The 18334-nt window shown below is 41.6% G+C and overlaps 1 protein-coding gene across 1 annotated transcript; it reads left to right on the top strand.

Annotated features, from left to right (window-relative positions):
- Window positions 1–3931: 3931 nt before the first annotated feature.
- CCL28 (C-C motif chemokine ligand 28) lies at window positions 3932–15209 on the top strand. The gene is made up of 3 exons (XM_030470167.1): window positions 3932–4015; window positions 13084–13210; window positions 14055–15209. The coding sequence occupies exons 1-3, from the start codon at window positions 3952–3954 to the stop codon at window positions 14209–14211; spliced, it is 348 nt and encodes a 115-aa protein (XP_030326027.1). The 5' UTR covers window positions 3932–3951; the 3' UTR covers window positions 14212–15209.
- The last annotated feature ends 3125 nt before the right edge of the window (window positions 15210–18334 follow it).

Raw genomic sequence — 18334 nt, forward strand, 5'->3', positions numbered from 1 at the left:
TTTCTTCTGGACTCTTTTTTTTTTTTGTTCTCCCAAAGGAAACTACCCACAGATAAATTTCTGGTGTGCAGAAGGATGAATGAGAGTTTTAAAGAGAGAGAATTGTAAAGTCTGCTCTCCCCTCGTCAACCATTCTTGCCCTCTTGGTAGATGGGAGTGACCTTGCCATTCCTCCAGCCATTGGGCACCTCTCCTGTTCCCCATAATTTTTCAAAGATGATGGAAAGCGGCGGAGCAACAACATGTGCCAGCTCCTTCAGCACCCATGGGTGCATCCCATCAGGGCCCATGGATTTATGGGTGTTAAGTCTGTCCAGCCTGTCCCTAACCCAACCCTTTACAACCATGGGGACGTCTTCCCTTCTCTGGCCTTCTCTTACCTCTGAGCTCTGGGACTCCCGAGGGCCATCCTTAGCAGTAAAGACTGATGCAAAGAAGGCATTCTGTAATTCCTCCTTCTCTGTATCTTCTGTTACCAGGACACCCATCTGATTCAGCAGTGGCCCCACATTTTCCCTTATCTTCCTTTTGCCGCTGATATACTTGTAGAAGCCATAGGCAAGTTCAAAGTGTAATTGTAAATTATGTTCTCTGTCCATTCATGATTTAAGCCAGTCTAAGAAAAGAAAAAAAATTATTATTGTGAGTTGGTTATCATGATCATTTAGAGAGTAATAGGAAGTACCAAAGTAACAAATAAGCCTGTTGCATTTAGCAGTACATCAGAAGCCTTTGTCAAATTAAGTCTTTCTGGAGACAGCAATGATCCGAAGTTGCTTTAATGTGAATTACCCTGCTTTAACAAACTGAGTTGGAGGGCTTAGTCTCTTCAATAATCAGCACTCCTGTTGCAAAACAAGATTGTCCAGAGGCAAGGAGGGGGTTAAAGAAGGACAGTTTACTCTAGCTTCTGCTTGAGTAACTGGAGAAAACTATACATAACTGGAGGCATTATATTACAATGCATATTAACGTAGAAGTTACAGTCATTAACCTCTACTCCAAAATTAAAGGCTCAGATGTAAACAGCTGTCAGATTTAGCCTTTCCCGCAGTCCTACATTCACAAATAAAAGCTAGAACTTCAAAAAGGATTAAAACAAGGATTTGCTTTGTTTCTCAGGTGGAAGAATGACTACCTTTTCATTTGCAACATTTTCTGCCTGCAGGTTTGCACTTCTCTTTGAGCTTTGAATGCAATCCAAATCAATATGTCAATAAAACTCTTCACTTTCCTTTACCTGTACTTGTCAACTGTGCCAGTGCAGTTCTTGGAAAAGAATGTCTCACTAACTTGTTCTTCCTTTGTGAGCTGGATCGCTGCCTGCACATTCATATGGACCCGCAGCACAGTACTTGCTTTTGTTCCCCGGCTTTATTCTTAATTTCTCAGTCTCACGAAGCAGCATTGTTTCCTCATTTTACATTTTGTTCAGTTCTAATAGAATCATAGAATCATAGAATAGTAAGGGTTGGAAAGGACCTTAAGATCATCTAGTTCCAAGCCCCCTGCCATGGGCAGGGACACCTTGCCCTAAACCACGTGGTCCAAGGCTCTGTCCAACCTGGCCTTGAACACCGCCAGGGATGGAGCATCCACAACCTCCCTGGGCAACCCATTCCAGTGCTTCACCACCCTCACTGTAAAGAACTTCTTCCTTGTATCTAATAGGTTTAACATTTTAAATTACTAACATGTTACATAGCCTTCATAAAGTGGAAAGCATGTTCTGTGTCTGACATAATCATAGTTTTCTTGCTGCACTTTCCCATTGAAGCAAATAGACATTTACTTTATTTCGGACCTATAAATGGCACCATGAACTCAGAGGGAACATGAAGATGTAAAGCTCCAATGCAAACCGATTAGTATGACTGAGTTTATTTAAGTAAGTTTTACTCAGAATGCTGTAGTTTGTTGCCAGCAGCAGAGAAAGGAATACCTGCAGGTATCTGTATTTACTCTGCATTTTTGAGAACACAGAATGTGTGTGTGTGTCTGAGCAACCACCTTGAAACACTTCAGACTTGTCACTGCAGGATCCAGTCTTAAAAGCCACAGAGTGCTTTGGTTCTTCCCCCCTCCCCATCACTGCTGCAGCTCTCCACACTGTTACCTTGGTGAGACTTTTGTAGCCTGTGTCAGGCCTTTAAAACTGTGTGTGAAGAGCCCCTGTGCAGCATCTGTCAGAAAACACTAGTTAATTATCTTCAAGGACACAAAGCAACCCATTTTGCAGTGTCAAGTAGATACTGGCGTACAAAGTCTAATACTGACTGAAGCTCTTTCCATAACGTTACTCCAGCAACACCTGTCTCACTATGTCTTTTAATCTAACTTGTTTTTCTTCGTGCTGCTTTGAAGGATATTCATGCTGCTGATAGTCTTGTCCTTATCTAAGTGTGTGTTAATAAAGGTGTTGTGAGCTGTCTTAGCTTTGTCCGTGGTGGTTTAGCTTTTGTAACACAGAGTTGTTCACTGTAATTAAATGGTGACAATGAATCACCTTGTTCATTTCAACATAAATTACTTCCCTGAAATCATACTTTATAGCACACATCATTATCTACTATTTTTCTCCCCTTAACAGTAGACTTTCATTTAAAAGTATAGTACTCTGCATTTGCCCCATTCTCTTATCCTGGTAGATAACAGTGTCAAGCAGAAACCAAGACCTATGAAGTAAAACTGCGATAGCCATCAAGTGTGATTGCACTATATTAATTTATTATTAGATGGAATTGCAAAACTGCTGTTGAGACAGCAGAAGTGTGGATTAAAGTCCCTGAGGCTAGCAATTTCTTCTGTCTTGTGTTCTGGAAATTTAGGAATGGTGAGAATGGCTTGTAGTGAGCCAGAGCAAGGATGAGCTGGGTTGTGAACAGTTTAGCGACTTTCCAGACTGATTATTCTAGATCAGCCCTGGAAAAGGTCAAAGCAGACAGCCTGCACTGAAATGTCAGATATGGCAACTGCTTGCTACCCATATAGCCTTAGCGTTCAAGTCAGACTGAGACTGCACAGTAATATTTTGGGGGGTTAGGAGATTTGAACCAGTGACTTATGTCAAGCATAGCAGGGAATTTGAGGAGTTATTTTCTCCAGAGACAGCTTTCCCTATCACCTGTGTGCGTCAGAAAAAGACTTTTCCAGTGCCACTCACAGAAATCATCAGCCTCCAAATAGGCATCCTTTATTTTTTCCCCCACTGAAAGCTACATGTTTGTTCAGATTGAGTGTTCCTCTGATATCACAGGAAACTATTGAAATGGGCTGCAGAAACAGGAATCAGGAAGAAAATGGAGGGAGATATGCTATCTGCAGTTTCTCTCCAGCTGCCTTTCACCAAAAACTTGCACAGTCTTTTTCATGAACAACAGGGCTGCTGCATCACAGGGAGTAAAATGTGCTAAATAACACAGCCCTTGCTCACACCGACTGAAAATGCATAGGTCAAATGCAAAGCTAATGGAAGGCTAGTGTCTTTTTGAAGTTGAGCCTGTTCATACTACAGGAGGTCTGGCCCACGACGTTGCATGTTGAGCTTTCTCGGATATGATTTCTAATAGGAGAAGGGGGTTATTCTTCTGCCTTAGTCCTGCAAATATTTGTTTCTGGAGTATTTCTACCCTCGGCATTTCTATTGTTGAAGAGTCTCACCGGTGAGGAGGGCTGGGAGGATCCAGCCATACAGCAGTACGACCTGGGGGTACTGTGTGAAAAATACCCTATTCTCCCACTGGACGAAGCACTTCACCATGCACCCAGAGGCGAGCGGAGGAGCCCTGCTGAAGTCCATAGTGCCACACGGGACAGAGCCGACATCGAGCTGCTGCTCAGGGTGGGGCTTGGAGTCACGTTCATCCCCAGCAGCCAGGAGGTAGGGCCAGGCACCCGTGCCTGCAGCTCACCGTCTGCCCTGTGTCTCTGCTTCCGCAGCTCCCAGGAGGAATGGATGTGAACTTGGTCACTGTTCTGGCTGTTCTGGCAGTCGCGGTTAGTCAGACGTCTGAGAGTAAGTACAACTGGACTGTGTCTACTTCTGTGCTTCAAACTCCTTAAAGTAAAAGGAAAAAAGGACATGAAGCATGTCCACCTGGAATTGTGTCTGCTTGAGCTTTTGCAGATCTCGATGGGACAACAGACAATAGTTTAAAGGTCTGTGCTGTAGTATGGGAGGATTTAAAAAGTGAAACCTGGCTGTCTTAAACAATTAGCATTTGTTTCAGTGGAGTCAGGGCTTCACCTGAGCATTTCCTCAATTTCACAATAGATATGGTGGCTTTAGGATTCTGTAAAATGGCTTAAACAAGGAAAAGCCAAGTGGGTTTATCTGTCATAGCAAACGTTATCAAGAACATCGTAGCTGAGCGATTTTAACTTCTGAAGGCGTAGGACCTTTAAAGCAGTGATTTCCTAGGGAACACCTAACAAAATGTCACTATTTATTTAAGGGGATCTCTGTAGTTCACCTGCAAGTTCCTCCTTTCCAAGCTTCTCAAGAGGGAACATGTTTAGAAAACCACTTGGTCTTTCTCCTTTAAAGTGAAGTTGCCTTGGATGGCAAATATTTCAGAAAACTTTTAATGACACGTAACTGATTTCTCTCAGCAGAAAAGCGGGTTTGCATGCAGCTTTGCTCTGTGCTTGGTGCAGCATGTCTCGAGGATTCAGAAGATCTAATAACAGTTACTTTTGTCTGTTTGCATTTTCCTTGAAATCAAAAAAATTCAAAACCGAATTAGCCAGTGCTGTGCTTGAATTCTTAGTTTTTCCTTGTAAATTTCTACTGTAAAATAAGGCATGTTTACAGAGAAGACAACTCAAATTCCAGAGCACTTCAGCCTTTGAGTTGTTCCTTTCTCAAGCTCCACTGGCTCCAGTAGGAGCAGGAATTGTGGAGTTCTTTGAGGATTTAGACTACATGTAGGCAAAATCTGCCTTAAAATTCTGTCCTGTTAAAATGGCCACTGCACCTGCTGGTTTGGGAAGGCCCTGCAAGAGCTCTTCTATTAGATTTATGATCTGGCCAGTCAGCAACATCTTGCACAATAGGACTGGCACGTACATGCACAGGTCAAAGTAAAGGTTCTCTTAGAACACATTCTTTTATACTGAACCATTTGGCACAGGGGAAACACCTTTACCACCTAGCTTTCCCCATGCAAACACGCTCCATACTTAGCAACAATACTCAAACAGCAGAACCCACAATAAAAATGAGGAGAACTGAATGTGGGTATCTGGATACAGGCAAACCATACACTGACATGAACTAGATTTAGGGTTAACCCTAATTAGACTTAGGCTTCTTAGGCTGGCCATTATGCACCCATTTATTTCAGAGTCACAGCACATGTAATACAAGTAAGATTTGGGCTGCTACATGCAAACTTGCAAAAGTTTCCTTTGCTTGTGGATATGAACTGGTAGCCTCTGGCAGAGGCCAGGAAAGCCGTCTGGCAGAGGCCAGGAAAGCCGTCTGGCAGCCAAAATTACACCCAGCCACAGGCAGGAACATGACCCTGCCAGGCAGAGCCAGAAATGAGATGAAGGTTGTTCTGGAGAGTGTAAAGGGGAAATTTTTTCCTTGTAATATAATTCAAAAGAAGTTTTTGCAATTTCACTTCAAAAACCCTGGAAACCTTCCATCATCCCATCTCAGCGCCAGGGATTTACAGAGTTCCAGATGCTGTCTCTCCTGCAGTGAGGTGGGCAGCACTGCATGGCAGAGTATGCAGCAGGTCGGGCAAGGGGACCTATTTCAAAGGTGGTTGGTTTGAATCTCAATGTGAGAAGACAGAAGTTCTCTGTCAGAACTGCCACGTGCATTTCATCTTGAAGATATGAAGAGAGAAATTTGGTAATTCTTGTACAGTAAAAGTGTCCAAACCCAGTGTTGAATGCTACAGGGTAGGAATAAGAACTAAGTAAGACTGTCTGGGTCTTCCCAAAGGAGTTAGATGGACTTATCGTAGCCAAGTTATTCCAGTAATGCTGGTCGGGTCAGAGTGAGGGTGATCCCTGCAGTGTGCAAGATGGGTTCCCTCTTATCAAATTGTATTGCTTCATAAAAAAAGCCCGTACGTATGTTCACATGACAGCTTCTTTTTGCATCTTAATGTGCAAGTCGTTATGTGGTTTGTTTTTGCAAGGGATAGCAGACATTTCACCTTCTCATAAAGCATTGGATATTAGTGTTTGTTTGACCAATCGATATTACACTCTACGTTGCCAGTTTTCAGCCCCCCTTTCCTTGATGCTATGTAGTCCAAGAGCATCAAGGATGTTGTATGGGGACAGACAGCTTGCAAACTGATAGAGATTTGATGGACAAAGACCCATTTGAAAATCATGACCTATACAACAGACCCATCTGTCCATCTCTAGTTAGCCTTCCAGCCTTGAAAATGTCCATATTAACAGCAGTTGTCATAGCAGCATGGGAAAAGCATCACTATATTACTTCATTTTTATTTATTCTTGGTCATAAAATTGTACAGTATGATTTATATAGTTATATATAACAATTGATACTTTATTTATTGTTGGTTCCACCACTTCAGCAGGTATAGCTTAGAATCCCGTCTATCTTTTCTTAATCTCTTTCTCAGAATTATGCTTTAACTGTGTATATTACCATGCACCTAAAATAGTAGCATGCATTAGAACATTTTTCAGCATTTTAGTTCCCTTCTCATCTCCAGCTATTAAGCAACCTCCTTGCTTTTACAGAGTACAGCTATGTTACATTTGCCAAGGATTCTAGCATCCTGCTTCGTTCACCTGCCAACCTGGATCAGAGCCTTCTGCATAATGAAATACTGACTTGCTCTAGGTTAAGATGAAAAGGCCTGATTTGAGATACTGAACTCTTAAAATAGCGTGAAGTTTGTTTTAGATGAGAGCAAATTTTTCCGGCAGCTTCATGCGCAAAAGAATACTTATTATCTGCCTTAGAGTAGTTAATATGAAGTGTGGGTATTGTGATAGTAAATTTCCTTCCAAGGACAGAACCTGGATGCTATTCATACGCCTACAACACCAGATTAAGAGCTCAAATTTTATGGAAATGGCTGTATTGAGACCAGAACATTTAAGTACGTATCATGTTCTGACTAAGCAAGACATTAATACGATTAATCAATGCAAAGGTTTTTTTCGAGATGTACAAAACCTACTCTGTAACCACAAAAGAATTCCAGCAGAAAACACTAATCCCTGCTGCTAATAGTCCCAGGTGCTCCAATGTTGTGCAGTGGGTGCAGAGCTGCATAGGTTCATTGTGAACTTGAGGCACACTATCAGCAGGTCTCACATTTCAGCATAGAAAGTGCCTCAGGTTTGTGGATCTCACTGTGCAAGAGAGGCTGTCTCAGACCACACAGTATGTTGGGAGAACCCATTCTGCTTAAGAACTATACACATCTTTGCTGGGCTCCCTTAGTTTGTGTAAGTGCAAGAACTATCTTTCTGGGGTTTTTTGTTACACAGAAGGGTGTCCACAGCACCGCCTTTCACTCAGCAGTGCATGGGTCACATCCAGTTCACAAAGGTCAACTAAGGGCTCTGCCAGCAGTGCTGACAGGCTTCTCTGTGCTGCCAGCAGGGTTCAGGAGGGACCACCAAGGGCCTGCTCAAAGCATTAACTGCTGGAGTGAAACCTGTCAGGAAAAGAGCTGCACAAGCCCTCCCTAAGACAGCTGGGTTGGTTCTGGAGCAGAGACAAATCAGGGACCAAAAACGCCTTTCCCACTGTTCTCACCTAATGCCCAGCTTTCCCTACTGTGTTTAGCCAAAAGAGGCCAAAATGAAAACAGAGCTAAGAGCAAGCACAAGGGTGGGAACATAACAGCTCCATCACTCACCATGTATTTCCATGTGGCTTCATCTCCTCTTGTTTCTCAATCTGCCCCCCCTTCATGAGGCAAAGACTTGCCCTGCCATGTTAGATTTTCTACAGAAGAGTCTGGCTGAAACAATGGCTGCTCTTTCTCCCTGCCAGTGGTCAGCCCTACCCATACTGAGAGGGCAACCCAGTCCTACCTGCCTAAAAGCTGCAGCCAGAGAGCAGCAGAACAGACACCAGCTACTCCCACTGTACGCTGTAGGAGCGCTCTTCATCAGGCACTCCAGTTTCCCTGAATGGGTAGGCAAATCTAAGAATATCAACTCAAAACTGAAGAAAGAGGAAAATGTTCTTTGTTGCTTCAGAAACAGAGCAGACAGTAATAATTGCTTTTCATATTTCTTGCCTGCACCCTGGATGACATGGCCTTCCCCAGCCGTTTAGCACGTGGCTTGCAAGTTTGAGAATGATGATGAAAAAAGCAAAGCAGAAAGGATGAGAAAAGTTTCTATGGACTATGTCTGGCCAGGTAGCAGATAGGAAATGGAAACAAGAAACTTATGGCAGACAAAGAGACTTGATATGATCAACAGAAGCTTAAAGACAGGTACAATGAACAGTACCCATGGAGTCTCACAGACTTCAGGGACTCTTTTCCATTTAGGAGCAACATTTTACTAAAAGAGCTTCTAACAGATCTAGCTGAATGCAGGTGAAAACAGTCATCTCTAGTTGCCAACTGCTTTTGATCCTTTTAGCACTAAGAAAGTGACTGAATACTGCGCCACCAAGATTTGAAGGGCTTCCGAGAAAACAAACCACTGTGGGAAGTTTAAATTAAGTCCTTGGGCTACATTGCTAGAACAGCAGCAGCATTTCAAAATAATTCAGAATTTCATGGAATTTTTTTCGCTTTTTTTAAGAAAAAAATTGAGTCTTTTTTTCAAATCTGCTAAACAATTTATTCTCACTAGAAAGGCAAAGCTTTCTCTCCTTTCCACTTCTTTTGAAATTGATAAAGCTATAAAAAGCATGTTAAATAAACCCAGTATAAGGAAAAGATCAGCACTGTTGAATTCCACAAGATACATGCATCCGAAAAGGAGGTCCTTTCTAAGCATCCTTGGAGAGAAGGTGGGGTCAGTGAAGGTATTTTTCCAGTTAATATCTTACTTGCCCTCCACAAAGGTGTTTAACTTGCCCCAGTGGACTTTTCTGTAAGATTGAAGTATTTAGATGCCATTTCAAGACATGAAACAAAACCTTTAAAAACCAGTAGGTCTTCCCTTGGTGAGAGTTCCCAGGGAAGAAATACCAAAACAGATAATACCACCTGCTGAAATAATGACAGGGCAATCCCTGAGTGGACCTGTCTCAAGATCCATCACTGAGCTTTTCGGTTAGCTTTCTGGTTAAAGATGCTCAGTGTCAGACAACAGGTCTAACTGATTTTGGGTAAGCAGCTGTGGATTTCTGATTGTGCCACTGAGCCATATAGAAAAATGAAATGGGCAGCACTGAAAAAATCTCTTTGGCTCATAAATGACACTCAAAAGGCCATGCCAACATCCTTGTGGAAAACCACAGTTCTTTGCTTTTAGCCACTGTTTAGACCAATGATTATTAATAAGCCTGATATAATTGTTGAAAACACAGAAGATATAGTATTGCATTGGGCTGAAATCATTAGCTTTGCTTATTGCCTCCTGGTTCCTTTTCACTTGTGAGATTTGTTTGCAGTCATAGCAATAAGGGACTGGGCAAAGGACCTGCAGGATGACTCAGTGCTCCAGGAGAGCAGCATGCCCTCCCCTGGGGCTCTGGGGACATACAGGAATTCCTTGGCTCCTGCCCTGGTCCTTCTTCATGCTCAGGGTTAAAAAAACCCCAGACTTTTAAAACTAACTCTCATGTAAAAAGGTACCAGTTACCACAAGTGCCTCTGTCAGCACAAGACTGCCGATAACACTTTCATGTTGTCTGACGAAAAGACCCTGGTGGCATGTATTCATCTGTAATTCAAAGATAATTAATCTCTCTTTTCCATATGGTAGCTGCACTTTCATGCACAGAACAACAACATTATTTAAAAGTGACAGATTCTTTTTTACCAAGAATCAGTGCAAGCACCCACACAGACCTATGAAAGCAAGACAGCATCCCTTGACTTTGAGGCACACACCTCAAATAAAAGTTACTAACAGCTTCTCAATCTCCATAAGAAATGCTTTTTTCTCTTTGGCAAGAACATAAGCACTACCTCATTCACATTTCATACAAAATTTCAATCTGCTTTCTGTTGGTACATTCACCAGTCTCCCATGCAGTCTGTTGCATGCCCTCATGTTCAGAGGCACAGCTTTTACTATAGCTGCATAAATTAGATGTGAGTGGCCTCATGTTCCAGTTCAAAGATGACTGAGCAACAGGTAGTTGAATACACTCTAAAACTGTTATTCTAGTTATGTGAGTGGTATATATATATATAAAGGTGCAATAGCAAACAACATTCTGAAAGATGCAATTCCTGTTGGCTAAATTCCTTGCAAAAGGGCAGTCTCCTGAGTGGTCAGTGAGATACTCACAAGCCCGCTCAAGAATTGCATCAAGAATTTTGCTTTATTTTCCTTATATGAGTTTTTGTATATTTTTCCTTACAAAGCTATAAAAATAGATCAATATTAATTTCTTAATTTTCAGTTACAAAGTGTACAAATTACTAACATAGTGCCATATACTAGATGACCTTTGAAGGTCCCTTCCAACCCAAACTATTCTATGATTCTATATAGTGATATATATTGCACTATAAAGTGACGTACAGATGGTTCAGATCTGAGGATTGAAGAAGGTGATGTGTCTGAGTATGCAAAGTGGGAAGAGGGCAAGAGATCATAGCCAGGCACTGGGCAAACCAGGTAAGGAAGAGTTCAGGAGACAGCTGCCTCACCCTAAGACCTTCTGTAATATCCAGCCATTCCACAGGAGGGTGGCAGTGGTTGCCTTGCCAAGTATTTATTATACCCCAAAGAAGCACAGGGCTAGACCTCTCCAAAAAGCACAACCATCAACCTCAGATAAAATTCAAGGTATCAGATAATTAGCCTTCCTTGAATTTTTATCCGACATAATCCTTCTGCCAGGAGCTGATGGCAACAATAAAAGTTCATGTATCAGTGTCACCAGTGCTGTCTTGAGCCCTCAGAAAAAATTAAACTCAGTGGTGCTCAGTGCTCAGTGCTCAGAATTCCCATCTACAAACACCAATTAGCTGGCTCCACAAGCAGTATGCTGTTGAAGAGAGAAAAGCAAGGGACAACAGGGAAATAATACAGGTAACACTTAATTAATCCTTCTGCACCATATGATTATTTACAGCCCTCCTCTTGGGTTGCTGAGGAGGCAACTGCTAGGTCAGCTGCTTTCCTTCACCCTCCCTTCTGGCTGCGAAGTCCAAGGACTGTGCCACCAACCCCACTGGTACCAAAGCTCCCTGCAAGCTGCAGCCAACAGTGTGACTGGTCTTCGGCGACTCCTGCTGCATTGCTGGCTCAGCCAGCATCTGCTATCCCAGTGCTCAGCGAGCACTCCCGCGAGGAAGAGAGCGCACAGTCTTCTTGCTTACAGGAAAACTTTTACAGAGACTTCTCGTCTCCTACTTACAGGAACTGAAATTGATTCTCCTGCTTCTTTTTATGTTGCTCTATGATTCTTGTGCTCCAAGACCAAACGGTTACTTAAGGAACAGCATGATTTACAGGCTAGGGAAAAAAAAAGTCAAAGAAAATAGGAAGAAGACTTTCTCCCTACTTTTCCCAGATGAGTTGACAGAGAAGGACACACACTGGAGTCCTTGCTGTGCTTGGTTTGATTCTGAGACCTTCACATCCTAGATAAATCGCTGAGCCACACAGCTTTGCTTGTTCTTGAGCTGATGGATTGAATCCCTTTTAGAAAATCTATTTCTGTGCTAGAGCAGAAGAAAATCAAACACCAAAATGTTAGTATTTTTCATCAAAAGATCGTAAGTTACGATCTGCCTTTTAAGGTTAAGTGGCTTTTTATTTTCAAGATGCCATTAGCAAGCAGGAAAAAATCTGCAGGATTTCATTCCCTAGTGAAGACACATTCAGCCATGGGAGCTCTTGGGACAAAAGAAAATACAAAACCCAGCAACAGCATTAATAATTTCAATCAATAATCAGCCTGATTCAACCTCACAAGGCAGAGCATTTAAATTAAGCTCCTGTCACTTCCTGTGTAATTAATGTTGGTATTATTTTTATTTTACTGTAACAAGCCTTTAATATGTGTGCACAAGGAGAGGTGGAGGAAGCTGTTCTTTAAACCACAAAAACACCCATCTGTTTTGTGGGAGAAGGTGAGGAATAAAGCCAGGCAACACTATCAGCTGTGGGCCAGTAGGGAAAGGAAGAAGAAACCTGTTTGGTTCATCTATTTGGTTCACAGGATCATGAGGGCCTGATAATGAGGGAAAGTGAACAAATACATAACTCGTCTGGCCACAGAATGGCTGCTTGCCTCACTAAATGACGTTTGCTATGCTGAGCACATTACCAAGGGATGCAAGCAGGGGACACCAGTTACAGGGTCAATGGAGGTGATCCTTCCCCTCCATTCAGCACTATACCTGCAGTACTGGGTCCAGTTCTGGGCTCCCCAGCACAAGACAGACATGGACTCACCGGAGAGAGTCCAGTGAAGGGCTGCAAAGATGATGAAGGGACTGGAGCATCTTGCATGTGAAGAAAGACTTAGACAGCTGGGATAGTCTAACCTGGAGAAGAGAAGGCTCCAGGGGGTTCTCATCAAGGTGATGTAACCACCATTCCCATACCTGATGGGAATGAAAGAAGAAGGTGCCAGGCCCTCTGCAGTAGTGCCCACTGACAGTGGCAGTGGGCACAAATCAAAACACATTAAACAATCTGAACACAGGAAATTACTGAGTTGTTTTGCTGTGAGGGTAGTCAAACACTGGAGCAGGTTGCCCAGGTATCTTGTGGAATCTCCGTCCCTGGAGGTATTCAGAAAGTGTCTGGACATGGTCCTGGACAAGCAGATGCATGTGGCCCTGCTTGAGAAGGAGGGGTTGGACCAGATGACCTCCAGAGGCCACTTCCAACCTCAGCCATCCCTTGATTCTGTGAAGTACAGCTATGACTTGTCCCCTTCATATCTGTTGTTTCTAACATTGTTGTTACTCTTTTTAGCTTTGTTTCCTGGGGCCTTTAACTGTTGCACGAAAATTTCAGATGAAATTCCCAAAGGGATTCTCCGAAGAGTGGAGAGGTTTGAAATCCAGAAAGCTGATGGCCTGTGTCACCTAGAAGCTGTTATGTAAGAGATGTTTTGGGTCCTTCACTGTGAAATGGGTACTGTCTAGTTAAAACCTATTAGGTGCCATTTAAGCAAGCAGAACCTTAGAATGCTAATAGAAATTCAATGAAAAACAAGATTTTCGATTCTGTGTGATTTCAGAACTGTCCTTCTTTATGCTATTTAAACTTCTGACTGCTAAAACTGAATTTCCTTTCATTAATAATATTGATCATTATTCAGCCTGCACTAACTTTGACACTTGCTTTATTTTCAGAACCGAAGAATGACTCGTGTACCTTAAGACTTCTGTTGAACTACTGATCAATCAGCTACTGATCTTCTACAAACCTTGCCTAAACTCATTAAATCTTCTTTACTTTTGTACATAAGCATTTCTTTCCTTTTTTTTTTTTTTTTTTTTTTTTTTGCTAGTACTGTTTGGGTTAAATGGGTGAATTTCAAAGAAATCCTGGACATTTTTTATTTCTAGGCATTTGCATGATTATAAGAATAAGAATAAGAATAAGAATAAGAATAAGAATAAGAATAAGAATAATGATGTGCTCTACTTATTTGTTGGCCATAGAAATGTACTATTTTGCATTGCAGCTCTTTTCAGACCCACTGAAGTAGTAAAGCTTTTTTCAGATTTTAGAAGACAAGTGTAATCATGCAAACCTTAGGCCCTAGCTTCTACATGTTTGAAATCAGGCAAAAGTGAATAGACGTAGTATAAAATGTAATTTATGATTAACAAGTTCTAGCTTTTTGGTCTTCATAGGTGAGTGGTAAGTATGATTGTTTTTAAAAGTTTGGGGGTTAAAGTTTTTTTGAGACTAACAACCATTTTTTGCTCTGGCAGTCTCTACATAGAAGGCAGAAAGTTTTGTGTGAGCCCACGGATTAGAAAAGTTAAAAAATGGATGAAGAATAAGCACAGGATTCCCAGAAAGAAACCCCATGGTAGAAAGCAGAGAAGAATCAGAATTATTAAAAGAAAAGAAACAGTAACAGGATAAAGCAAGCTCCATGATGAAGATACCTGTGGCATATGGCATTATGAACATAGATACCAGACTTCGTCAATGATGGATGACTAGCATTAAAATGACTTTTCAAGTTCCTATGTGCTAGAGCAAGCAGTGGTCACCTTACGTAAGAATGATGCTGGTCAGGTTACCAGCCAAATGATAAGATGTTCCTGACAACGCCTTGTAGAAAGCAATCTCAGTCCTAAATTCAGACCTAAATCCTCCTCTCTCCCACCCTACTTTCATGACAATCTCCCCTGTAATTTCATATGCCAGTACGCAGTTCCTTCTCATTGCTCCATTTTCCCAGTACTGTTCTTGGCCTTTCCTTGTCTGCAATCGTCTTTGTGCTGTCGCCTGTTTTGTTTCTATTCTTCCAGTCATTTTTTTTTTCTTCTTACATAATTTTACAGATAGCTTTCCAAGTACTAGTTTGGTTTAACTGGCCAAAACCATGTATCTTTTACCTATTCCAAACAATCTCTGCTCCCAGCTGTTATTATAATGAAATATCATTTCAGTGATAATAACCGAGCCTGTTTATCGAGCCCAAAGTGTGGCATCCGGAGCTATGCAACAAAGATAATCTCTACTGCCTTTGTTCATTCAATTATCTGTTCAAACCCTTCAGATGGGTGCTTCCTACCCTCTTTGCTGAATTTCTAGTAACTGGCATTGAAAATTGCACATATATGTCAAAGCCTTGCTTTGTAGACTAATGGTGATGCTGGTCTGCCTAATGACTAGTGACTATGCCACTCCATAACCTCCCACCCACTGCTCTGCACTGCCTTCTGTGTGGCACAACCTCCAGTTCCTTTCCTCCTTCCTTGGAAACTTCAAGCTAATTTACTATTTCCACAAAACCGTCTCAGTCAAAAGCACTTCTCCTCAGAGAGGCATACGTGGGAAGCAGCAAATGAGGGAACAGAAAGGTCTTAAAAAGAGTGAGTACCACAGAATGCATACTTTAAATATTTACATAGTGAGTGAAAAATACTTAATATACAGCATAATTCTGTTCTTCCTCCTCTTCCCCTACTAATTACTGTTTGTTTCCATTCACTGCATTTGACTTAAATTAGCTCCTCAGAGTTGTCTCTTGGGTTTGTTCTGTAATTGTTATGTCTAACTATGTACTGCAAACATGGGATAAAGCATGGCAGATGACAGTGGATAGAAGCAGCTGCTTTTGGTTCCCTAAATAAAATAGAGATGAACATCTGTACCAGGCAACTAGAGAACAGGTAGCATACTCCCACAGATGCACATCTGATGAAAGAAAGTGACTCCTTTCAAAACAGATACAAATAAACAGGAAACAGTTATCTTCTCTGATGAGCCAACAGCCTCCTAGCAGAGATGAGGCAACTCATCTAACTCCTCTTCCAGTTTCTAGGAAATATTGTGTACACCATTGTACATTATACCATATGCCAATGTACGCTATTGTGTACGCTGGCATATATCCATCATAGCCTGCTGAAATGACATGCAGGAAGCCTTCTGCCAGGAGCAGGAGCTGGGATTACTGTCTCTGACTCTCAACACATACAGAATCTCTTTCTCCTGAATGCTGTGATCAGCATGGTGGGGAGGCAGAGGATGGACCCTGGCTGATGCAAGCTGAAATGGCACACATTTGCCACCATTCCACCTGCAATCTGATGCTGCACTGCCTGGGCACCACATGGATATAGTGAATGAGTATTAGACAGAATCCAATCCTCCTGTGCCCAGGTCATCAGAGCGCCAGGAATGCCAGATCGCTAAAATATGTAACACTACAGTATCCACATCTTACTGTTTCTGGCAGTTCTATTTATTGTCTTCCTCATGTTCTGCTCATGATTCCGGATTTTACCTTCATGCTTCCCTCTTGAATCACAGATTTCTAGGTGGGTCTATGATGGCATCTCAGCTCCTCATAGCTTTTCCATCAATGCAGCCAGTAGCCTTTCAAGTGTATAGAGTGTACCCTAACTACTGACTAACTAAAGTACAGAGTGTACCCTAATTTCCATGCTGTTCTATCAGAGACCATCAGTATTTCATATGATTACAGCTATGCAACTAGCTTTCCAGGCTGACGCAGGCATGCCTGACACCCCTGTGAACCATCTGACTATTTCACTTACAGAAACATTCAGTGTTGACACTTGCTAAAGGCAAGTCAGGAAAGTTTGGGACATTTGCGAAAGAAGGGAGCAAAGTCAAGCTGACAGTACAGATGAGAAAAAGTGAAACTATGGCTTTAGATGAGATCACAGCTGCATCGCGACCATAAGTGGAGTCTGTTATGGGAAGAGGAGAGAAGGGAAGACCCTGTTGGTCTGGTCATAGGCTGCTGGGAAGATCCATGCAGTCCTGGCTTGCAGACCTGTCAGTTTAAAGCGTGCAGCACAGCTGTGGTTCTCTCTCTGGTTGGAGAACAGTATCTGCTTCCTAGTGGTGACCTCTTTTTGTACTGTCAGCTTTCCTGGCCCTCACAACTTAGATTCGTACCTGTTCAACAATTACTGCTTCACATTTGAAATTATATAACACTGCTTCAGTTCCCCCTCTTGCACATAGGGTGTAAAAGCAGTAAAGTGTGATCTAAACACAGTTTTATATTTTTTAATAACTGTAATTGTTACAATTTCACAAATATTCTAAGACCCAGACATCTCTGCAACTCAAATATTTTTGAAATATTTGCATTTACTGGACCTACTTTAACATAGGCTTCGATAGATTTGTTTCCATATCCCAGTTCTTCAGAATGTGTGTTACTGTGTATCAGGTTCTCCTGGAGTCAGTAGATCAAATTAAGAGATTACCAGATGACAGAAGTCCTCTCCCAGCTGTCAGCTGTGTTTAAAATTTGGGTTCCTGTTCATTCTTTTGGGAACTGAATTAGAAATAACTTCTACTAGTCATTCAATCCAAAAAACTTTCTCCCTTGATATTGGATTAAGAAGTATCAAAACAGCACTTAGAAAAATCTACTGTCTGGTACAGTTTCATTTATCCCTGAACCCTAAAACACAAATACATAAAAGAAAATCCTTCCAGTTTCCAAACATTCACTTGGGTGACCTCACACTCCCTTTAGCTGAGCATTATTTTTGACCTTTGCTATTTTGTGCTTGGCAAAAGAATAAAATCAATACTTTTTTCAGTAAAATAATCTCAACATGTTGTTTTGTGGAAGAGATTACTATTACACATGACTTTGTTTTCCCTGAAAATGCTGGGTAAAGGTTTCTTTTCAATGTGTTTAGGCACCTAAAGATGTATTTGGCTGCATCTGAAAATCTCAGTGAGAATTTTAGTGACTTAGAAGTGTGGCTCCCACTTAATTAAATCCAGATTAAGCCTGTAATTAATATTCTTGAAAATTCCAATAAATTAACTTGTATACAGTTTTAAGAAACAGCTTTAATCATCTGGCTGTTTATTTTAAAAGTTATTAACCTAATACGACAGTCTCTATCTCTTTAGGAGGCTTTAGGGAAGAAAAAAAAGTCATGGACAGAATTGCTTAAGAATTACTAAACAGAAGCAAAGAACCTGTTTGGTCTATTGAGACAAAATCAGCACCCTGAGTTTGATACACTGGCTCAAAACAAGAAGGTGATCCATCAGACAGCAAACACTTCTCTTTCAAAACAGTACTGGATTAGGAGATCCTACCCACCTTTACACTGGAAAAATTGCAAGAGAGCTTCAAGTTGTTCAAACTCCTATTTTATCAAAACAGATTGGATTTTAATGGAGGAAGAGTGTTTGTCCTCTCCCTAGCAGCATCTGAGCATGTTTCTGCTCCAAGGTTATTCTAGGCTAGCATGCTGAGTTTCTTTAGTAATGCCATCTCTATTAAATGGACCTCTCCTGTCTCAGGTTTCCAGTTCTAAGGTTACCAAGGTGCAGCATTCATTTTGGTACACTAGTCCCATACAATCTCAACTGAGAATCTCATTGGACAGATTGGTCAAGCTGCAGGGCCACAAAAGGAAAACTGTCATTCTCACAAGCTGGGCTGGAAATAGTGGCAATCACATGTCTGGGACATAGTTTGGTTAGAGGACTATAATTAATTACCTAAGAAGTTTGGAACTAGATCTAC

This window comes from Strigops habroptila, chromosome Z (assembly GCF_004027225.2).
Source record: "Strigops habroptila isolate Jane chromosome Z, bStrHab1.2.pri, whole genome shotgun sequence".
NCBI lineage: Eukaryota > Metazoa > Chordata > Aves > Psittaciformes > Psittacidae > Strigops > Strigops habroptila.